General features: G+C 40.4%; 2 protein-coding genes across 2 annotated transcripts in view; both read right to left on the bottom strand.

Annotated features, from left to right (window-relative positions):
• Positions 1-15,520, bottom strand: part of LOC103364815 (E3 ubiquitin-protein ligase RNF19A) — a 28,489-nt gene extending 12,969 nt beyond the window's left edge. Inside the window, exons 1-2 of the mRNA XM_008292076.1 lie at positions 15,326-15,520; positions 340-1,350 (exon numbers count right to left, since the gene is read on the bottom strand). Of these exons, the coding sequence (XP_008290298.1) occupies positions 340-1,067 (728 nt within the window). The 5' untranslated portion in view covers positions 1,068-1,350; positions 15,326-15,520. The remainder of the gene's footprint in view (positions 1-339; positions 1,351-15,325) is intronic.
• A 2,717-nt stretch (positions 15,521-18,237) lies between these two features.
• Positions 18,238-24,312, bottom strand: LOC103364803 (polyadenylate-binding protein 1-like). The gene is made up of 15 exons (XM_008292065.1): positions 23,445-24,312; positions 22,968-23,161; positions 22,678-22,793; positions 22,000-22,139; positions 21,819-21,913; positions 21,533-21,670; positions 21,114-21,209; positions 20,704-20,976; positions 20,386-20,476; positions 20,079-20,201; positions 19,818-19,960; positions 19,272-19,356; positions 19,007-19,137; positions 18,743-18,833; positions 18,238-18,594 (listed from the first exon to the last, which is right to left on the bottom strand). The coding sequence occupies exons 1-14, from the start codon at positions 23,635-23,637 to the stop codon at positions 18,744-18,746; spliced, it is 1,908 nt and encodes a 635-aa protein (XP_008290287.1). The 5' UTR covers positions 23,638-24,312; the 3' UTR covers positions 18,238-18,594; position 18,743.
• Between the last annotated feature and the right edge of the window lie 137 nt (positions 24,313-24,449).

Below are 24,449 nucleotides of genomic sequence, written 5' to 3'. Positions count from 1 at the left end.
GGCATCACTAATGATCTTCTGGCCAGATCACCTGCCCCTAGCCTGTAAGTGTTTTCCTACTTGGAGATGACTCTACTAGACTAGTTATTACAGACTAAGTCATTTACTTTTTGTATTCAACACCTTCTTTTTCTCTTCCAGTAGAACAAGTTTGACCTTATCCAAACCATGAAACAGCTAACCACACGCAATTTCCTTAAAAACACCATTCTGATGGTGGAAAAACATTCTGGAGAAAGTACTACATGTAATTTTCAGGTATGACAAGATCGGTGTGAGCTGCATCGTAAGGTATGTCATTGCAATGGTCATCATGCACTATGTAAATTCACTGCTTACCCACAGTCTGGTGCAGGGCACCAGCGGCAGTCTGGGTCAGCCACCAGCCACCTCCTCAGCATGAACTCCTCATATTTCTCCATGAGAACCCGATCCCCCAAGATCATGCGGATGTCGTGTGGGTTGAAGCGTTCTGAGCACTCAGGGCAGCTGATGTTGACACGTGACTCTGAGATCTCAATGCGCAGGTACTGGCGTAGGCAATCAATGCAGGAGCGGTGATGACAAGTCATGATGTCAGGGAAGCTCTCCCTGGAGTGGCGCAGAAGGCACAGCGGGCACTCCAGTAGCTCTGACCCTACCACACCCCCCACCTTGGAGGAGGAGGTAGAGGAAGAAGGCCCTGAGGCAGATGAGGTGGAAGCGGAAGCGGAAGCAGCAGCAGCAGCAGCAGTAGCAGCAGAGGCAGCTCCGGTCCCAGCCACAGAGAAGAAGGCAGAGTTCTTGTCATTACACATCTCAGAGTGGATGCTTTCAATGCTGGCAATGCCATCAATTCCTCCTAGCCCTCCAGGTCCAGGATGCTGAAGCTCTCGGGACCTTTGGCGCCCTGATTTGGACTCCCGTCCTCGCCGTCTGAAAAGAGAGGCCAGGGAGAGGCGCCTCTTCTTCGGGGCCTTCTTTACAGAGGGCAGAGAGATGGAGGAAGCTGTGGACTGTAGGTCTCGGTCAGAACCCATGACCCCACCACTTCCAGGACCCAGCTGCTGGTGCTTCTGCAAGCTCATCTCTCCGGAGGGAGGGGAGGGGTGTGCCAGTGGGGATCCAGGGCTGGGCAGCCTCTCTCTTGCATGTGCAGAGAGGTCTGGCAGTTGGATAGGGCTGGGAGAAGGAGTAAGGTGATGGATGGGGGAGGGGGAGGGTGGGCCAGGGTGGGGGGACAGGGCTCCAGAGGGCCCGTCTGTGTTTAAGACATGGTGGCTTCTCCTAATCAACCTCGTGGTCACATCTAATAGCCGGATTTTGGCGAAAGGGTGGGGGTCACCTGCTGTGAAACTGATGCAACAGAACCTGGAAAGAGAAAAAGAGAAAAAGTCAACAAAGCTAAAAGGGAACACGGGTAAAGGGTTGAAGAAGAAAGGAAACAGATTTAAATATGACATGCTCATAATCAACTTTAATACTCATTTAGCCACACAGAAACTGCTATAAAGCAGACATGTAAAATCAATTCGTCAGTCATACACTTTTATTCAGTCAGCAAATGCATTTCCTTCACATAACATTTGTAAAAGTGATGTTTTTATTCAACCACCTTTGACATTAGTGTTGGCTAGTTTGTAGTTGTAAACTGGACCACTGCTTCCTTTCTTGAGAAGTGGCCACATTGCACAACTAGTTGTGTCTCTTTAATATATAATTACTATGCTGAAAGACACTGCAATTCACGAATATAGCATCAAAGTGCTTTTGTATTTGCTTAATGTTTTTGCACATCACTATTCTGGTCTCAACACCAATTACAGTAATTAACAGCAAGCTTTGCATGACCAACCTTCCATACGTTGGTCACATGAAACAACTGAGTTATCTTCATGATAACAGCACAAACTGTCAACACACTGACACCTCAAGAGGCGACTGAAAGCACAATTATCCATTATCTATACACCGCTTAATCCTCACTGGGGTCGCAGCTGACTTAGGGCGAGCATGCTTTTGGACTGTGTGGGAGGAAGCCAGAGAACCCAGAGAGAACCCAAGCTACACAGGGAGAACATGCAAATTCCACGCAGAAAGATTCCGGGTGTCCTAACCGGAACGCGAATCGGCGACCTTCTTGCTGCGAGGCAATGATGCTAACCACCTTGCAACCCCTATGCAGGACATGTTAAGTGAAATTGACAGAAATACTGAAAGTTAATTTTGATGTGAAGATCCTTCTTAACATTTTGTTAAGATTACAAAGCCTAATCTTAAATATTCTTCGAAGAAGAGCTGTCTGAAGTGAGGGCTTCTAATACTCCACTTCTTCAATAAACGCTACAGTATGCCATATACATGAGAGTTGTTCACATTTTGCCCAGTCAGTATCATAGCTGGCCAAGAATAGGTTTACATAAGTAATCAGAGCATCAGTCACAGATCTGAGAAGAAAGGACAGAAGGTTGACAACCTTGGACAGTATTGACGCAAAGAGACAGCGCTGGGATCTGTTTGTAGCAGAGCAAGGGATTTCTATGGTGTATGGGTTTCTATGCACCAACAACTCTGACTGCCACCTCCATAAATCACAATTGTCAAGGTAGTTAAACACATGAATCAAATTAGGTATAACAGCAATAAACAACATGGTCAACTTTAACACCAGTCTGAGAAACACAGTTTATAATATGTGAATTTTCTCGATGACATAAGATCATTTTAAATGAATGGTCCCGAACACCAAAGCCATTATAATAAAGCTTTGCAGCAAAAATAAAGTACACTGTAATCCATACAGGCTTAAATAAAACTGCAACATCGCTATATAATTACCTAGCAATGGAAGGCTAAAATATTGCTATCCTGCTTAAAACTTAAAACAAGGGTCAGTGTTTTGGTCTAGGACAGTTTAGCAGGAAAATGGTCTCACAGAACAATACAAACAGCACACCTATGGAAAACAGTTACAGCTAAAGATTAAAATAACAAGTAGCATTCCTTAAAGATCAGATGCTAAGCATGCAGGGCTTAGCATTTGAATGCTGACAGAACTTTGCTGGTTAGAATTGGTAATTTCCCAATTTCCTGTATGACGAAATGAATTCTCTGTAATCTCCTTGTTTAAGCGTCTGTGTTTATGTGTCTAGTCACTGGGTTGGAAACTAATGAGTGTTCTGTCCACTTGAGAATTTCACACATATCAAGAGAGTGAGAGAACAGCACCAAAAAGAGTGTGTCTAAACTACAGCAGTGTTTAGCTGTAGAGACAAAAGAAACAGCATAATTTTGGTGGTTACGACCATAGATATGTATAATAAAGGCTTGATGTCTTAAGGCAGCGTTTCGAACAGGATCACCCTTCAGCCATCTTGATTCGGGGCAGCTCTCTGGCGGAACCTGTGGTACGTGAAGGAAGGTGAGTGATCTGCACAAATGCAAATACTCTTATCATGCTGAAATCTTGACAGATTTACAAACAGTTTGGCTTCTTACGAATGTTATTAACATGGCTACAATTCAAATTACAAAAATACAAATAAAATACAAAACAATTAAAATACTAATTGTTGCTGGCCGTGAGAGTGTAATATAATTATCCATAAATGCAGTGTTATAACTACACCTCTGACGTTTCTAACAAACCAAACCGTTTGAAAGTCGGTAGAAAATTGAGCAAGTTATGGTTATTTAAAAAGTACATGCACCACTACAACACAATGTTATGAGTGTACCGAATCAAGATGGTCGCCAGTGTGGCCGTGCGATTCCATTGGCCGACAGCGCAGACAAGACATCGAACCTTTATTATATATATCTATGGTTACGACTATTTTATGTTATGTTTTAACATAACCGTTGTGTTCTGTTTACAAACTATAACACAACTGTGTTGCTTCAACTACTCAAATGAAGACTAAAAGGCAAAACGTGTACAATAGCTATTTATTCCACTGTTGAACAACAGATGCTACCGATTGCGTCATTGTTTCTTCATTTATAAGTCACACACTACACAGAAAAGGGATCAACTGTAATTCATGCAATCAGTTTCCTTTTTCTGCATAATATGAAGTTACATTTAATGCGAGCAAATAAATACAAAATGTGTTAAGTCGTACGTCTAAAAATTTATCAAAATAAAAAAACAGCAAAAAGGACGGAAAACCAGTTTGAACTTTGTAAGCACACTGCTTCAAGGTTAGCCATTTGCCAAGTGGTGGTTTGTACTACAATTTGCAGCACCACTGTGTTGAATATAAGCCCTCTGACTCTACATCTGTACTGTGCTTTGTGTTCCTGGGAGTGGTGATGAGGGACGTTGAGAAAGAATGTCTGTTATTTTAGGAGGGTGTTGCTAGTAAGGTCCAGTTTGCTCACTGGGTGTCCATCCCTGAATATGTGTATGTTTATCTGCGTCTTTGGTTACACCTTGGCAATGAACCATGCAGTAGAAACATATGCAGAGTAGTGCCAAGGGACACACACACACACTTCTAAGGTACCCATACAAGGTAGAGAGGCCTACAGAGCATGTTCTCTCACACATACTGTACATGCGCATAGTTCATAGGCGTTTGCTGAAATGGTAAGAAAACAGAACATCCACATATCTGTCAATCTGTACCACTATATCAAAAGATCAAAAGCAGCACTCAGTACTTAACACAGTAGCTGTGGCAGTCGCAACCAAACCACTGACACTACTAGCACCATACTTTTCTGAAATACAAGCTGCTCATTCTTCCAACAATCTCCCTCTTCCCCTCTCCTCTCATTCACATAGAAAATCAGCAAGAGACAGTTATTCCCTCCCTCTTACACAGCTCTCACTTTGCTTGCTTTGAGTGAGGACTAGAAAACAGGAAACTCTGATGTAATGGGCAGGGCTGGTCTTTGTATCATCTGCACATATGGACAGAGGTATGGGACTCGGAAATTGTATCTCCTGCAGACATACATGTGACCGGATGATTGCCACATTTATTTTTCCTCTCTTGTGATGGTGCAGTATACATGTAAACACTACTTAACAGTTATCCTTAAGTGTGTTCAGTAACGTGGTAATTTTTTCTACCATTTAAGAGTATCTGAGGATTACACACATTTTTTGATGCAGTGGACTTGAATAAATTGTAAGCAATAAGAAAAGCTTTTTCTTCAGGGTGGCTGCAACTCAATAACACCACTGTTAGGTGCATTGTAGCATGAGCAAGGTTTAAGTGTACAGCGTGTAATAAACTGAGTGTCAGAGGCGAAAAGTTTTAAACACTTTTCAACCATGAAAAGGTGATAGTAGGGTAGTTGCTTTATCCTGTATCCTGACCTTAATGTCTGTCACAAAGCTACCACTGCATCTAAATCAGCCAAGGAGCCACTGTCTGGGCTTATCGCTGCTGTGCAGATAGGTAGGGGTGTGTGTGTGTGTGTGTGTGTGTGTGTGTGTGTGTGTGTGTGTGTGTGCGCGCATGAGAGGACTGATGATTCAGGTAGACTCAGCCAGCTGTCTCATCTGAAGGCTCTGGCTAGGTCTCACTCACAAAATGAAACACCTATGTCAGCTCATTGGCTACAGGCTGCGGTCAGCAGTAAAAGCTTTTCTCATTCAGCGTGTGAATTTAAGTACATTAACACAATCCAAATCTGCCCAGTATGTCTGTAAGTGGGGGAGAGAGTTTAGAGACACAGAAAGAGTTAGGGCAGAGAAAGGCAGAGATAAAATAAAGGAAAAAGTTAAAAGGGAGAAAAAGCATAAGAAAGAGGAAGTAAAAAATAAAAGCAAAAGCCAACTTGGAGAGACAAATAATCATAGTCTGAGAGAAAAATGGCCAAAAGGTGCTAAGAGGGCGTGTGAAGAATCATTAGCTCCACCAGAACAAAATCCTGCTTTCAGATTTAGCAGCTTTTTATACAGCTACACCACATTTCTCTCACAGTCCCTCACCTTTCTTACAGGGAAGCAAGCTGAAATGTTGAAAAGGAAAAGACAAATGGACAGAAACAGGAAGGAGTAATCGCAACATTCCCCTGACCTCTCAAATAGAAGAATTACTGTTTGTCTCTCATGAGTATTAACTTACTAGCTTAACTGTGAGCTGAAGACTACAGAACACTTTTAGGGCTTACAAAGGAACACTTGGCTGAAAAAGGTTCATCAGTAACACCCCAATAATATTGGATGCACTGCATTAAAGGTGGGGTCTGCAATTCTTAAGATTGTCGTAGCTAGTTAGTATATTTAGCTGGTTAGTTCATGCCAGGTTTACTGTTCCTTCTGCTCTCACTGCCCCCTTTTCGACTGATTTTTTCCCTCATCTACGGCATGAACTTCAGCATGTACAGGACATGCTGGAATAGTGTTGTGTGGATTGGTCCAAGCCACTTTGTTTGTTTCCCATTGACAGAGCTATGGCTATGTACAAACACAAGATTTTTTTCAGCCCACACACAGAATAGCCAGTTAGCGGACTGTGGGGAGACATAGCTTATGTGTAACTCTACACTGTTTCTTCCTTTAGATTGTGCTGGTCTATGAAGTCCCAGGTTTTATCTGCACCCACCCCTCCACCACTTGCTTCAGCCTAAGTGTACCAGCTCATCTATGACACTCCTTAAGCACTGTACTTTGTGATACACAGGTTGTTGCAGGAATTCAACCTTACATTTCCGATTGTGAAACAGATTTTATAGAAGAATAATGACAAGAAAAGCCCCATCTAACAAGTTTTTCCAAAGACAGCTTCTAACACTGACGGTCTTCTAACACAGATTGGAGTATGACACAAATAGGGATGGGTACCGAGTACTGGTATTTATCGGTGTCTGTATGTGACTGGGTCGATAATTCAGTACTGTTGAGCTCCTTGACAGACGGTGCTGTTATCGGTATTCATGACATGTATTACGCAGCATTTTTTTCAAGCGTACACCGCAACCGTACCCTAATGATGACGAAGCTGCCAGGGTCAGACGATGAGGTATGGCGTTGCATTGTTGTGTCGCTGCTGGCTGCATTCCACAGTGGCTTAATGACAGACAGGGCAAAGCGATCACAAGTTTGGGCTCACTTTTCTAGATTTATCGACAGTGCAGCTACATGCAATTTGAGTCTAAGTGTAGTTGTGTGTAAAGACGGTGACAAGCAACCTTGCAAAACACTCCATAAATATAAAACAGTGCAGCATGTTCCATAGCTTTAGCAAAGCAGCTAATGCTAGGGCAGTAGTAGAACCTCCGAACCCTACTGGGTCCGATGGAGATGCTACAGAGAGTAGCAAAACTAAAAGTTCAGGTAACAACACTAGTTCATTCTACACAAATCTATACAATTCGTTATTTGCTATGTCACATTTGTTGTCAATTTAAGCACTTCTGTAATGTAACGTTATGTTCCAATTTAATAATTACACAGACGTCAGTCAAGCAGCAGCCTCTGCTTCATTGTCAGGTGATAGAAATCAGACTTTAAAGTCCAACCCATTTATTATCACCAAAGGAAGGAGAATGACAGGAAAAAAACAGCAGAATGTCACAGGGCTGTTGCCAAGTTTATCGTGAAAGTCTTAGAGCCTTTCACTACTGTGGTGTCAACATGGTTTAGGTATGCTAGACAACTGTAGATAGGTATGCTAAGTAAATTAGGTTGTGTTCATGCCTCCTCATCACCATCAGAAAGATTGTTCTCCATAGCAGAGGAACACTTCTTCTTGAACATAACTGCTGGTGGGCCAAATAATACATGAGAGAAAGTCTTAAGTTCTTCTCTCCTTTGTTATGGTTACATTTTCTTTGTTAACCATTTCTGTTCGCTTCAAAAAGCTCAAGGACAAGGACTTTTTTTGTTACCCAACTACACAATTCACTTGGTTTGTTAAAGTAGGCTCAGTCTAAGAAGTAGCTACGTGATAAGTCACACAGGAGGACAGGAGATAAACCTTACATGCTTTGTCAGTTTGTGAGAATAATTTGTCAAAGAAAATTTCAATGGTCAGTATCAATTAGAAGTCATACAAGGCATTGAGTTGCCCAGTTTTGTTGCAAAAATAAAACAACAATTTCTTTTCAAACTTTTCTTGTCAAGTCTTTATTTTCTGCACTTAAGTATAGTGAGTAGTACCATTAAGAATATTGACAAGTACCAGTATTCATAAGCAGTATCGTGTCGGTACCGCTATTGTCAAAATCCAAATGATACCTATCCCTAGACACAAATGAGTAACACAGTAGGATGTAAATAAGGGTGCAGTGACATTTCTGGGAGTATAAGTGTGTGGAAGAATAAGAACAACAAACTGTGAAAGCAGATAGAAAGATGAGAGCTGGTAGCCATGCCAGAGATTTCTTTGGGTACAGAGTTCATTAGGCATTCCAGAGAGAGCGCAGATCCAGTACTGACCTCAATTGACCTGAACAGCCTGGGAGAGTATAGCTCCAACAAAGCACATGCTGAGAACCAGGGTACACTTAGCAATTGAATGCAACACTAATTCCTGTAGCAGGGATTCACATTTCTCCCATAATAAATTTATCTCCATTCATTTTTATAAATAATGAAACATTTCCAGACATGGTCAGCAAATAATTATTTTGAATTACTAGTTACCACTGCCAATAACTTGCCACTAATCTGTATACCAACTTTGTATAACAACTTGCTTCCTCATCTTCTATGTTTTCAGTTGTAACTTCTACAAAAAAAAAAAAACTAAAAAAAACAAAGAAACTGCATCTGATTTTTCTTCATAAAAGTCAAGGGAAGGAAAGGAAAGTTAAAGAAAAAAATCTAAGCTTCGAAGGGAAACTACCACCTTTCTTCAGTTAGAAGGGAGAGAATCACCCTGGGTGACTCAGCAGTGAAGGGGAATACCCGTCTTTCCAATCAGTTGGTGATTAGACCTGGAATTCTTCTAGGTCTAAACTTAGCCAGTAGAGACTCACTAGTGAGCTGTGTTTCTATAAGCGGCAAGCAGGGTGTGTGGGGCTACATATAAGTGAAGCAGGGCAAACCACCCACAAACAGACTGTAATGGTAAATGATCTGCACTTATACAGCGTTTTTCTACCTTAGTGGTACTCAAAGCGCTTTACAATGTTTCCCTATTCACACACTAATGGCAACAGAGCTGCCATGCAAAGTGCCTGTCTGCCACCAGGAGTAACTTGGGGTTCAGTGTCTTGCACACTTTGGCATGCGGACACTTCAGGGCACTTCGGCATGTGGAGGGGTTGGGGATTGAACCACCAACCTTGCAATGAGTAGACAACATGCTCTGCCACCTGAGCCACAGCTGCCCAAACACAGGTCTCTATCAGCTAGTAGTTGGCATTTTAAGGTACAAGGTGAAATTAGTCATATAAAAAAAAGGCCCAAAATGAACGCAAGCAAGCAGATAGATAAAAAGATATGAGATATACCTAGTGACAAGCAAAGACACAGTAGGTTCAAAGAATGATCGGTAGATGGACAGGAACACTGACAGAGACGGGGAGATAACGGTGATGACAGGCAAGGAATGAGAGGGGCATTTAGTCAAATGTGAACAGTGAAACATGCAGCAGCTGAGCCAGTGTAGTCGATCAGTCAGTATCACTTCAGCTGCATTCCTGGCCTGCCTGTCTCATGTGTAATGCTGTCTCTATGCACATTCCTGGGCTTCTATGGGGCAGAGGACAGTCAATGCACAAGCGAGGCTTCCACTGCATCATGAACAGACACAGAGCAGCCTCCTGGCAGGCAAGCTGAGCCACTATTGACTGATGTGGGATAAAAGTCAAACAGTGTCCCTCCCTTTTCACCACAGTGTGTAGCAAAGTAAAAACTAGGGATGTGGCCGTGGCTGTATTCAAATGAAAACCTTAACCTTTTACTGTGTGTTCGGAGAACAAGTTGAAAACATATCAGTGATAAATTGACTATCCTTCTCTGTTGCAGAGAGTAAAGCTCATATACATAATAAAGTATTTAAAACAGAAGAGAAAAATAAATATTATGCAAAATCAAAAATCAAACACAACCAATGCAGCGTGAACAAGGAAGGCATTATTGAAGGCACAAATTCAGGCAAAGCAAGCTTGCAGGTAAAAGAAAAGGAAAAAGTTTCCGACCCCAACAAAGCCAGCACAGTATCCAGTGGTCCCCCTCCTCCCAGACTTCCCCTCTTTTCTCCCTCACTTCACTCAAGATGGGAGGAAATGAGGTAAACATCCTGGCATTTCTGCTCAGCTGAGAGAGCTGAGTGTTCAGGAAGAGGGTGTGTGAAATTAGACGGTAAACTGCAATCATATTTCCCCTGGTAGCACAGAGAACCAAAAATATTCAAATGTACTACAGAGCAATATTATATTACCCTTTCATTAAATACCATAAAACTGAAAAAGATATGCAAACCCATCCTCAAAATCAGAGCAACAAAGAGGTACAAGAAAACTTCTGTTATCAGTAGCTTCTTTCTAAACTTGTGAATCTGTCCATCAGATAAGTATAGGAGCTGGGCTACACATCAATTGTGACTTCACTTATGCTCAATAAAAAAAACATCTATAGCATCTAGATGTGAGGTTTACAGAAGGCCTTATGCTTTCCGAAAGTCCCACTTCAAAGTCCTTCTTCTCCAAATGATTTTTAGTGATAATCAAAAAGAAATCAGAAACTGACCATTTTGTAAATGCCTACCCAGAACAGCAATTATCCATTTATAGTTTAGCAATGGTCATTGTAAGCCTTTCAAACTAAATGGCGTGCTGGAAGCTCTAGTAAGAGTGCTTCTCGTTACCCAGAAACTTGGAAAGGTGGTGTCTTATTTTTCCTTTCTAAAGCCGAAAACACGAGCAAAATTTGAAGGTATGAATTAAAAGTGTACTTATCTGTTCATAAATCACCACCATTATCACGAATATCTGACAAGCTTACTTTCTGCAGTAGAAAGTTTTTGCAATTCTTTCAAGGCAAGAGGTAGCATATCATTGGCAATCTTGATTATTTGTGGGGTTATAATTAAGGCTGCGCAATTAACCAAATATTATTCTTGGTCCCGACATTAGGTTTCCTTAATTAAACGAACATGATCAATGGCAATATTGATGATTAAAATGTGTGTTCTGCTCATACAAAATTCTGCTGCATGTCAAATCAAGTTCTTTCGAAACTAACAGCCAGGTTCCAGGGAGCAATCAAGATGTTGTAGCTTGACTTTTAGGGAGCCATCACACCGCTGCACATACACAGTGCAAAGATTTTCAATTCAGTTCAGAACTGAATCGTAATAAAGAACAGAGTGCAGATGGGCAGAACAATAATGAAATGTCTGGAGCACAAGGTGAAGAGTTAGTTCCTCTAAATATGTATCTGTTGTTTGTAAATATTTTTTGATTTAGTGATGTAAAACAAAAACAAATCATATGCATGCATATGATGCTTGTATCTGTCAGTCAACACAACTACCTTGTTCACCCACCTGGAAAAAACACAACAAACTGCGGTACTAGGACTGCACCTCAGTGAATCTCCATCCTTGTCCAGGATCAACTCGATTATCCATAACAGTGACACGACATCACTCCAACCCATATGAAAGTGAAAAGTTTTGATAAAGTTTTATTTATACTTTGCTTCTAGGATATGCCCTCTGAATAAGTAATCATCCTAATTATGATGCAAAGAGTTGTAAAATTATCAGGAAGTGAAATCAATGCTTCATTTAAATGTGAAAATGCAGTAAAAAATATATTTTTTCTTAAAATCAATGCATGACCTTGACAAATAATCATATCAATATTGCTCAAAATAATTGTAATTATAATTTTGGCCATAATCATGCAGCCGTCATTACAAGTTAAGATTACAAGGGCACCCCGGTACCTCAACTGAATAAAACGGTGACAGGGGTTATAGCTCCCAACACAGCGGCTGTGGTTCGAGTCCAGCCAGCGGCTCTTTTGCTGCATGTGCTTCCCTCACTCTTCTCCCCACTTTTCTCTGTCTCTCTCACTGTCCTATCCAATAAAGGCAAAAATGCCCAGAAAATAATCTTTTTAAAAAAACAAGTTAAGATTACAAAAAGTTAAGGCTTTACGACCACATGTCCTGGTTTGTAATTTGTCCCCTTTAGCAGACTTTAACTTCACAATGCTGGTTCTCTAATGCTCTTCCTTGGGTTTACAGATGTTTGTCCTGCATACTTTTGTAAACTTATCAGCTAATCTGCACACATAAGGTTTTCCCTTTTATAAATTAAACAGAATGCTTGAAAACACTAACAAATAAAATCAAACCACTCTGTTGCTGTTCTGCATATATTTTTCTAGTAAGAATTTCAAAAGGGTCATACGAAAAAGAAGTCTGATAATACTGTCCTAGAATACTAAGGCTAACTGGCTCTACCCTGGAAACAAAAAACAAAGCTTCTCCATTTCCACTTTCGTCTACTTGGATCATGCTAGGAACACAAACTTTTTGTCTGAAACCTGTACATTTGAGCCCTTAAATCTTATATGCAACCTTAAAAACACTGCTATAATCATATCATGTATGAAGCCATCAGATGTATATTTAAGAGTCTTTTTCAGAGTTATCACTTTCACATAAGTTATTATGTCTGCCAGAGTTGGCTCATTGGCTGTCTGCTAACAATTTGGCTGTCAAATATCCACTAACAGCTACTAATCATATTAATTACCATGGTTACCATTGGAAATTGCATTAGTGCTAAAATGCTAAAATGCTAAAATTCAAAACTTCTATACAGACAGACTTTGTGGTATGTTGAAAAACTAATTTAAATGAACTACCACAAAATAAACAGTCTACTACACTACAGGCTGGGTAAAGATGTTTGATGTTTCTCAGTGTACTGACTTTGTGAGTACTTTTGCATTGCAGTTTAGAAGAAATCCTTTTTAGAAGGAGTTGAGAGATGACATACAATTTTTGACTTTACAAGATCTATGAATTCACACTCAACAAACTAGATAAACTAATAACTACTATAGGACTTGGTCTGATTGATTTGACAAACATCTCACATCAATGGATCAAAAACGTATATGCAAGGTATATTGGAGGCAGGTCATAATAAGTGACAGCATTCTAATGTCTTGGCCAGGCCTCCACGACATAGCCTTGCAGCTGTGTTTACCATTGAGTAACAAATGAAGGTTACACACAGGTCCTGACAAACACACACACACAGAACACAGGCCAGGTCGCCACACTAGGCCGATGACCTTTCTTTGGAAGAACACACAGGTCTAGACAACATGCTGCTAAGCACAGGGAGGCCTCTGACACCCAAACACTGATGACTCTGGAGAGCTACTCTCAACACTTATGAAACACAGTAAATGTAGTTGCTCTGAAAAAGTTTATGTAAATAATTCCACATCAGAAATTTGTAGCGCTGAACAGTCACGAAAAGACAATCTTTTCCTACATATTTTTTTCCTAAATTAATACATAATTTGTGTTGGAAGTATGCAGCAAAAAAATAGTCTTTCACCAAATGTGGTTAAAGTGGCCCTCCAAAGCACACTACTCAGTTGTTCAGCCCGTTTGTCGTGGAAAATACACTGTATGTAATACAGAGGGGCAGAAAGATTGCAACGTGCATGTGTAGAATGAAGGAAAACCAAGGATACGGAAATACATCAACACTGAGATTTACCACAGAAAGGTGCAGTAAAATTTAGGTGTTAGTTGCTGCTATAAGCAACAAGTTTTTAACACTGCAAATTATCTTTGGAAGCCATTTATTTGGTAGCTATAGTACAAATATCTTTGTAACAGCAGCTAAGTGTTGGCAACACTGGGTAGTTAAATTGTCAAAAACAATACAGACAAACGCCTGAACAGAGCAAGTTTCACAATCAACTATTTTAAATTTCACAAGACAAAAAACTGCTTCCTGCATTTAGGCTAAATGCATAGACACAGATTGTTCAAAAGGCCTAATACCAAAAAAAAAAAATGCAAGAACAGTGTGTGCCAAAACATATGAACAAAGTGTTTAGCCTTTCTTAGCCAAGGATGATAAGCAAACTGGAGGACCACTGGAAGAAGTAGTACACAATTTCCACTCTGCTGTAGAGTGTGTAAATATTTACTACAATAGCATAGTGTGCAATGGTTCATTAAATGACTTGTTATTGCCAATTTGCAATTCAACTGGAATTTAAGAATGTGATACCTATACTCTGTAACACAATACATGTCTTCAGAAAGGCAAAAACTCATTCACAACTCTAATGGAAAACTTGGCAAGGATTAGGGCTGTAACTAGCAAAGGTATCAGAACTACACATTTTTGAGCTGTTCAGCTGCACACTGAATCAGAGTAGTTCTAACCAACTTCAGATGGTACAAGAACTGCAGTTCCATTTGTATAGGTGAGTTTCTAGGATATTGATATCCAAGTCCTGTTCAAAAATTGTGTGAGATGCTGAACAGGTTTACCAAAAGACGATGATAATTCTTCTCTCCCTGCTAAAGCTTATTCTTATCAGATAGGACTGATAGCCTCATTGTGAATATGAATCTAGTCATCAATGTGTTAACACTGCAAATCCACATTTGCAGTTTGTATACAGCAGCTCCAAAGTGGGAGGCAGTCTCATCTTTATTTTGGATTGGCAAATATTAAAAATATCATCAAAGGCTGCAACAAATCAGTTGCATGTCTGGTTGAATGACAAATTCTATAATACAAATCCATAAAATACACAAAGCTAATGTAATAATTGGGGAGAAGCACTAAGCAGCTAGAAACTTACCTTAGACATTTCTCAAATCTATCTCTGACACATATTCCTGGTTTATGTTGCAGTGTAATGTCTGTGTAAAAGACATACCGTTACAAAACTGTGTCAAATCTGAACTTTTTCTCGTGCTGCTTGCAGTGTGTGTCTTAATATCCAGGAACACACTACTGCAGCACTTTATGTTGGTTAAAGCTCAACGCCCTTATCTGGCCAAAAACTGAAATCTAGCGATTTGAGCAGCTATTGCGATTTAAAAAGCAATGATAACAGAAACAGTTGGAATTACGTTTTATACTGTCCCTTGCCTTAAACTTCTCAATACCGTTAGATCGATAGCTAGGTTAGCTACATAGTTCGCTGTGTTCAATGCCAGTTTGTGTTACCTATCAAGTTATCACTATGTGGTACACCTGTTCAGATAGAAAGCCAGGTACATAATATTAGCAAAACAAACCTGTGAGCCACAGGAAATTTTCCACAGCGTTCAGCCACTCTTGCTGACGGTCAGAATGCCAGCCAGCTAACTAAGTACCAAACACAGCGAACGTTAGCAGCTGGCTAGCAAGGTTAGCTAGAAACGATGAGAACGTACCGTCTGTTGCTAGTGACACTTGTTCCTGAGACAGCAACAAAGAAGTAGCGCTCAGCTTTTCAAAAACGTTTAAACTAATTAATCGCTGGTCTCGCTGCAGTGTCGTGAATTACTTCCCCACTGGTACTGGCACTTATTTTCCTCCGTCTTCGGTCCCACCTATCCGCTCCGTTTCGAACGACAACAGCTCCTAAGAGCTCGTTCTGTTGTTCGCTATTCCCGTTCTAGCTCAGAAATTCAAATCACATCGCGAGATTTAGGCCAAACCACTACACTACCGCCACACTTTCGTTTGCCACATTGTTAAAAGTCAGTTGACTAACTCATAAGTAAAGAAAATTAATATTATTACTTAGGAATTACTTGCATTTATATCACATAGAAAGAAAATCCAACATTTCCTTCGCAACATTTATTGTGTGGAATAAACAAAGTGGCTTGCTACATAAAATCTATGCCATTTAGTAAAATAATGAATACAGATAATTAATTTTAAAATAATAAATAAAATCCCAAAGAGATTAAATTAATTTGAACTGTCAAGTATGAAGAAAAGTGTTATGGAATATGACTAATATGGTGTACTAGAGTGCAATATATATGTACATTAACGCTGACCTGATAAGAGCTCATAAAGGACATCCCTTGCCTTACATAAATATATAAAACTCCCTTTTTTTATTCTTAATACGGCTTGAGTAGGAATAGGATCACTATGCACATACTGTAGTACATGAAAGATGTTGCTGGTGAACTGGCAGACAGGGAAGCTCCAGACAGTCAAACCTAATCCAAGCTAGAGAGGATTACATGATAGCTCTCAGTGCGTTTATCATTATTTAAAGAGACACCAGAGGAAGTGACGAACGAAGCAGTGGAATTTTACAGTGCTGATTATTACAGCCACTTAGATCCTACACTGACAAACACTCTGTTTACTTGAAGCAAGTATTCCTTACAGCAAAGCCTAATTAGGGAGGAAAGCCAACCAAAACAAACAGAAACAAACTGTGGAAAACATGTGATAGCAGGAATCTAGGGTAAGCCGAGGGTTTTTTTTTACCAATAGGTACAGCTCAGAATCTACGCAAAATCCACACACATGCTGGACATTCTGTAGTTACCAAAGTGTTCATGTACACACTTCAGGACTTTGTAATCTGTTTCCACAACAGCCTCATCAGCCAAAAATGAATAAGAAGCGTGAGAACCAGCATAAAGAATCCTCTGAGAACAGAAGGCACATTTTGTACTGATGGTGCTTTATATGGACCTATCAAACAGTGAAGATGAAAGGAATTTACTCAAAAAAAAATAAAAAAAATCCTCGCTTTGTGAACCATAAACAGACATGACCAAACATCATTAGAGTCAAAGCTGGATAATCCTATGAAATCCCTGGGAAAGTTGTTTTGGGTCAGCAATGTACTGTATCAGGTTTTAAAATATGTTCACAGTCTGGTCCAGTTTAAAGCCATTCTTGAGCCAGTCGTGCTGAAGTTTCAGAGGGAGACACTGAACAGGCCTGCTGTCCCTATAAAGCTGCATACAGTGGTGTCTTCATAGTCAACTTCCTTTCCTTCCACTGTCTGAATAAAGACTACATGTGAAAGGTCCCCTTTGTAGATTAGAGTATCAATAGAAAACCAGGTCATATTCTATAGTATTCTTATATTTGGTTGAGGATAATGCATAAGGATTGAATTTAAAGATTTCAGAAAAACAAAAGAAAAAACATCAATAGCAGGCACGAAGCAGACTGGGTTGACAGCATGTTTCCCATAAATGAGAGGAAGAAACAGCTGTTACCATATTCCTTCAAGGCCTAATGCCTCATCCTGTAGATACTTGTTGGCTTTGTTGGTTCCAAGACGTCGCATGCTTTGCTTGTATGTTTCAGTGAGGGAAGATGGGCTGAAATGGTATTTTCACTGCTATTAATATTTATGACTGAACTATTTTAAGTGCAGCAAAGTAAACAAAGCTGGTAAGGTAAAGAGGAAAAAAAACTGTAGAAGCTTGGAGACAGATAGAATAAACAGAAGACGGTCACTAACAGAAACAAGGACACATGACAACTGGGGGGTACAGTCCCTTCTTCACAGTGGATGGAGAAGGGCTTTCACACATGGTTTCACACTCATTTACATAAACAAAAAAAGCCACACTAACTATCCTGGTCTAAATATAAAATATGTTTAAAGACAGGATTTTAAAAAAAAAATTAAAAAAAAAAATGCAGTCACCCATTAACCTTAATTGTCCTCTTTTCACTTTGTCCAATTCCTCCTTGATCAACAGTTCTGAAGCCTGAAGTATCACAGAATGAAGTATTTATCCTGGTGGAAAGTTTTGTTGAAAAATTAAAAACTTAACAAGCCTGCCTATAGAAAACAGCACTCTACAGTAAGATTCAAGATTGTATGGAAGTGAGCTGCTGCCATTCAATTCTCTACGTAAATCTGTCCCACTTTCTATAAACACTGTCATCTATGCAAATCAGGACTGCATACAATGTAGCCATTTCACCATGGTGATGTAAGTTCACTGTATGCACTAAATAATACAATTAACATACCTCATTAGTATATGATGTAGGTTTTCGTCTATTCCAAGAAAACAAATATGAGTGATACATCACACAGCTACAATATGAGGTACAGGTTCAAATTATTCAAGGTAACATCTATGCAGTTCACTGACCACTAAATGACAGTGACACCTGGTGGAAAGCAGTATTTTCCATCACATTTAAAAATGAGACCACTACACATGACTGCAAACAGCAACTCTTAGGAAAACATCTCCCCAAATAGCACAACTCTGTCAAGAAAATTTTCTCATGTTCACAATTAAATGTTTGTCAATAGTTTGCATGCTATCACTGCTGAAAAGTCATTAAACAGACGCAATTTTTTTTTAACGACAATTTATTACAGCCAGTAGTTTACGATACAAATCACCTTCCATAATGCTCAGCTACCACCTTCCTGAACATGGCTGATATTCTGAGCACTGACAGTAAAATGACATAAAACAGAGGAATGCAATCAAATTTACAATTTTCTCTATTTTTCTATTTTTTTTCAACAAATTTTTGTTTATGATCAAGGTCTAGTCAAACCATTCCTAGACCTGGCAGAGTCAATTGTTTTCTTTTTTTAAGAAATAATTTATCATTTTGCGATGTTTTCAGAGTTTTAGGTTTTTCAATGTTTAAGTTTTTTTTCTCTTTTTCCATCGGTGAAGCAGGTTTCAAAATGCTCTATCTGTAAGACAAAAAAAGAGACATCAATGTTTACAATACAGTTCGTTGAATAATGACATACTGTAATATACTACTATGTATTTTCTTTTCATTAGTGTTATCCACAACCTATATAATTGGGAGCATATTAATCCCTCCTTCCCACAGACCTTAGACGCTGGGAACACCAGCAGGGGTGGTGGACTTCTGAGCAGCCTCCTTAGCCTGATGGGCCTGAAGCACAGCAACAGCCTCATCCACCTAAAACAAAAACGGATTTACTGAACCACAGCATATGGAGTATTTCCCATTAAACCATTCAAAAAGATAAATAGCCTATGCTATATACAATCAAACTTTGTGAACATTTCACATAGGGACCATCATGTCAATTTAGAGGAACAAATATTTCAAAGAGGCACAAATTAGCTGACCTTTGAGCGCAGCGACTCGGGTGACTCGAGCATGTGAAGCAGCTCTGAGTTGTCGATCTCCAAAAGCATACCAGTGATCTTGCCCGCCAGACTGGGATGCATGTTCTGGATCAGGGGGAACAGACGCTCACCTGAAAGGTAGAAGAACAGTCAACAACCATTTCATTAACTTTAATAAAGTAAATCAGGCTAAGAAGAATTCTATTTGATTCCCAACAGCCTTGTTGCTGTGTTCCTTGAAGATCTGAGCAGATCTTTTACTAACCCAGCATCTGCTTCTGTTCCTGAGGGGGGGCAGCAGCCAGCATGGAGGCAGTCAGGGGCTCCTGTCCCTGGACATGGACCGCTGGCTAAAGTGGGAAAACAAGGCTTGAGTCCAGGCACAAATTTCAGCCAGATTTTGAAGTTACTGACAGCAACAATCACAACTAATAAGTAATGACGGCAATCTATTTTGACACAGCAAAAGTGCCTGCAAAAATTATACCTGCATTTGTCTACCAAACCTTGATCACTACTCAGGTCTTTTTAACAGATTACGTTTCCACAAACAATCACTTGTTTTTTTAGATTATTTTTTGGATTAGTGAGAAAAAAAGAACATGCTACATTGTGTAAAGTAAAAGTTGAATGTTTACAATTTCACATTTTTGATCATCAAAAGCACTACACTCCTCATTAGCTTTCTTATAAAATCTCCAGTAGTTGTACATTTTTAAACCAATTTGCAATCACTATGTTCATGAGTTAACAGCATTGATGTTTTTCTATAGCCTTATACTGATAAAATGAAAGTTATTAGTATTCCTACTTGCTGCATGGTGACCTGTGGCTGGGAGGCCATGTGTTGCTGAGGATTGCGCACACCAGCAGCATATTTGTACTGGGGCATGGCGCGCACGGGGGCAGCGGTGGCTGAAGCACTGGCAGGGCGCTGGCTGAGTGCTTGAGTGGCTGAGGTAAAGAAGGTTGGGAAAAAGCACTTGATCAAAACAGTGTCAACTGATTAACTGGCATTGACAGGGAAACAAAATACAGCTGATTTCTATGATGTGAAAGACGAAACACTTACGCATACGCTGGGAAGCCATCATGCGTGGGACCTGTGTGTTGGTGGTAGCTGCAGCACGGATGGTGTTGAAGGTCTGGGGCCTTGGTGCTGATGGGCGCATAGCATTGGGCATGTTTTGGAAGTCTGAGGGAAGAAGAAAAAAATTAAGATCCATGCTCATGTAGTTAGAAATCATACATTTCAATGGCAAATGGGGTGGCTCATTAACAGTTCCGTTAGAGCATTAGGTTGCAAACAATTCACAGAATGGACCAAATGATTCAGTTCCGAATGCATAGAATGAAATGAAATACAAACGACCACTTACGCTGAGGACGCACTCCTTGTGTGGCCCAACGGGGGCTGGGGCGGAGCTGGGCCAGCTGGTTGGCGGAGTAGTATGCAGCACGGTTCTGGGCCTGAGAAGGATGAAGATGAAAATTTGTCACCACCTTATTATGCAGTTATTCATTGCCTGATGTTAAACAGAAGTGACTTTCCTGCTGTGATTTCTACCGTAAAGCATAGCTGACTGGTACATTAAATTTAACCAGCCAGATTTTAAGTAGCAAGGTCACAAAGTAATCATTAAATATTAATTTGTATATCATGCACCCTTAGCAAAATGCTTAAGTTAGAAACCTACCTGTGGTATAGCTGCCATGAAATAGCCTGAGGGTGGAGCAGGCTGATATGGGTTGAGGACCGGGTTGGGTACAGCACGGACAGTGGCCATTCTCTGCATGTACTGGTTGGTTAGATGGGCCTGACGTTCCTCCTTCCGCTGAGCCAGGGCCACATACAGTGGCTTTGTAGCCACAATACGTCCATTCATCTCTGTTACAGCTTTAGTGGCCTCTTCGGGGGAAGAGAAGCACACGAAGCCAAAGCCTTTGCTGCGTCCACCCTCCATCATCACCTATGGAAGAAGAGAATTTATTACAATAATTCATTGCTTTTTTAAGCACCTTAAAATTACATGAAAAGATTTTTAAAACAGAAACATCAGCAAAAAAATAGTATGAAATATTACAGATGTCGTATTTAAGCCTTTACCTTAGCACTTGTTATGGTTCCAAATGGAGAGAATTCTTTGCGCAGACGCTCATCATCCAGGCCATCATCCAGGTTTTTCACATACAGATTGACACCCTGATATATTGAAAACATTAAGATTATGAGATTATTATGTTTTGGGACTAAGAAACAAAATAAAGTGTAAGTGAAATCAACTCTGAAGTCTTGTAGATTCAAACTAGTCAAAATGTATTTGGATGGCAGCTCAATATTTATGGGACAGCTACTCTCTCCTCAAGTATTTGTTCTGATATCCTTGCTACTCCCAGGTTGAAATACAGCAACAACAAGACAAAACAGCTGTACAACACCTCTCATTAAAAAAAAAAAAAAAAAATCACTTCCATGTTATGGACTGAGACAAAAAACAGCACCAATAAAGCAGAAGGCCAACAAACCTGATATCTGGTCATGCGATCCTGTTTCATCTGCTCAAATTTGCGCTTGAGCTCATTCTGGCGTTCCCCTTTCTTCTGTGCACGGCCCACGTACACTTGTCTGCCATTCAGTTCTTTACCATTCATATCGTCTACAGCCTACAATGAAATAATCAGAAGTCTAATGAAACAAGTTAAACACAAGACATGCTCATACGAATTTAAAGTAAGCTGCAGACGTGGTTCACTTGCCAAACATTCAGATGACTCCGATAGGGTCAAAAGTCCACAAAGAGAACACACTCACCTTTTGTGCATCTTCGTGTCTCTCAAAGCTGACAAAGCCAAAACCTTTGGATTTGCCATTCTCATCAGTCATAACCCGGATACTAAGGGCAGGCCCTACAAAATAAAATTGCTAATTAATACATTTTAATAGACCAAATCACACTGGTAGCGTGCCTAGCTGTAAATGTTGTCTTACATACCGTATTTGCCAAATAATTCCTTTAGCTTTTCATCATCCATGTCCTCCCCAAAGTTCTTGATGTAAACATTGGTAAACTCTCTGGCACGAGCGCCAAGCTCAGCCTCTCTTTCTTTACGTGATTTAAAGCGTCCAACAAATCTGTTAATAATAGGAAACAAAATAAAACACACATTTCAACAAAAACCCTTCAAAAATGAATTCTGCAAATAAGTATTATTTAGTAAATGCATTCTGAATTAAACGCAGTGGGTGACCAGGGTCCTCCTGTACTGGGAATGTTAACATTAGCAACTTCAAGGTATATTTTGGGATATTTTATAGAGTACGGCATGTCTGTAAGATGTAACTGCCAGCATTTTGAGTCTTGACCTGGAATTCTTGTGATGGCTGAACTGACTGCTTTAGACTGAAATGTAATAATTCTAATCAGTACTGCTCAAACACACTCAAGCACCCGCATTGTTATGCTGTCAGATGTTTTTAAACCTGCCCGATTTCTCTGAGATGTCTTAACTCGGTGGCAGGAAAACAGGAAGTACATCAAACATGGCTGGCAGATGTGTTTTACATCACGATGCAGTTAAACACAAAAAACAAACTTTGATTAGATGTAAAATTTGCATGTTAATCAAACTCCTCAGTCATTAACTACAAGTGTAACAGTAGCCCCACTTACACTTTTCTGTCATTGAGTAACATGCCGTTCATTTTCTCAATGGCCCGCTCAGCAGCCTCGTGGGTCTCAAAGTGCACAAAGCCGTAACCCTTTGAGCCATTTTCATCACAAACCACCTTGGAAAGGGGAGATTTTAGGATGTCATAGACATTCACAAACACCGTGCATTCGAAACACATCACACGCAAATCAGGTTCAACCTGGTGCAATCTTTAGTCATGCAAAGTAGTGGTCGATATGTAAAACTGTCACAACACACAGGCAGAAGAAAGAAGTGATGCTCTACCTACCTTACAGGACAGAATGTTTCCAAATGCAGAGAAGGTGTCATAGAGGGCCTTGTTATCAATGGACTTGTCCAGGTTCTTGATGAAGATGTTACCCACTCCACTCTTCCTCAGTGAAGGGTCACGCTGAGACCACATGATACGGAGAGGCCTGCCTTTTATCACATCAAAGTTCATGGTGTCCAGGGCTCGCTCAGCTAAAAAAAATGTCACAAAAAAAGGACCTTAAGAGCTTTTCAAGATTCTCATAGGCAATGACTTTCACTTGTATACAGGTTAAACACTGTAGCGTGCCATGTTAGTAAATTTATGACATAAATTAATCTGAAATCAGAGACATAATGGCTAAAACGTACCACTAGAGTTTACGGAAACAGGGACACTGTAACAGCCTACGAAAAGCACATGTTTAAAATGGAGTCCCAGTACCACGTCGCCCTGTTACTCACTCCTTGTTCAAGTGCGTTGTGGTAAACCTACCATCAGCAGGCTGCTGGAAGTTGACATAGGCATAGCCAAGGGAACGACGGGTGATCATGTCTCTGCAGACTCTGATGGAGAGGATGGGCCCAGCCGGGCTGAATTTCTCGTAGAGCATGGCCTCGGTAACGTCTGGGTGCAGGTCTCCCACATAGAGGGAGGCCATGGGGTAGCTAGGCGCGCTGGGATTCATGTCAGGCGACGCGTGTTCTCAAGGAATGTGAAAAAATGTTTCTATTACCTAGATATTGTGTAGACGGCGATCTAACAAATTAACTTAAGTAAGGAGGGATTCCTTTTCCTCGGTCTCTAACTGTTTCACACGAGCGCAGGCACAGATACTCTAACAGTTAGCAACGTGGGCTAGTTAGCCTGATTAGCAAAATGTCGGAGCGTGGCCTCGCCGATACGGCTCGTGGACTTTACGATTTGGAATTTGAACTCTGTCACAGTCAGTTACAAAGCTGAACTGCCTGGAGTGTACGAAACAAATATTACAAATCACAATTATATCTGGAAGAACAAATCCCTTAAAGGTCAAATGCGTGGTTAACAATATAACCTGCTAACGTTAATCGCCCACGCTTTCAACAATGCGGCTAACGACTTAGCTTGCTAACGTTCTTCTCGTTCCGTCTTTCGTTCGTATTCGAAGGCAGCGACTTCTTCCCGTTGCTTAGGTTGGCAAATCAAATCCTGCTTCACCGATTTTTATTTTTCTTATAAAAATATGTCTGCGTGTGCTCTCTAGCTTTTGGTTTGTTTCATAATAATAAAATGTGTGCCGAGACTAGCTCCGGAGCACACCCTACGCAGACGGATTACGGGAATGAAAGGAAGGTCGGCGGAGGTTGTTTCCCGATTCCAGTCGAAACCACGGCGCGTTCACCACCAGGGTTCACGTCACACATCTCGCGATATTTTATATTTAATTTCGACCATTACGGATTTTCTCTGCACGGCATGACAACTTTGAGTAATCAGTGTTCTGCGCATCCTTGTTAA

Source organism: Stegastes partitus, unplaced genomic scaffold, assembly GCF_000690725.1.
Source record: "Stegastes partitus isolate 25-593 unplaced genomic scaffold, Stegastes_partitus-1.0.2 Scaffold18, whole genome shotgun sequence".
Lineage (NCBI taxonomy): Eukaryota > Metazoa > Chordata > Actinopteri > Pomacentridae > Stegastes > Stegastes partitus.
Note: the sequence above shows the minus strand (reverse complement) of the source record. Positions and strands in the feature narration are given on the sequence as shown.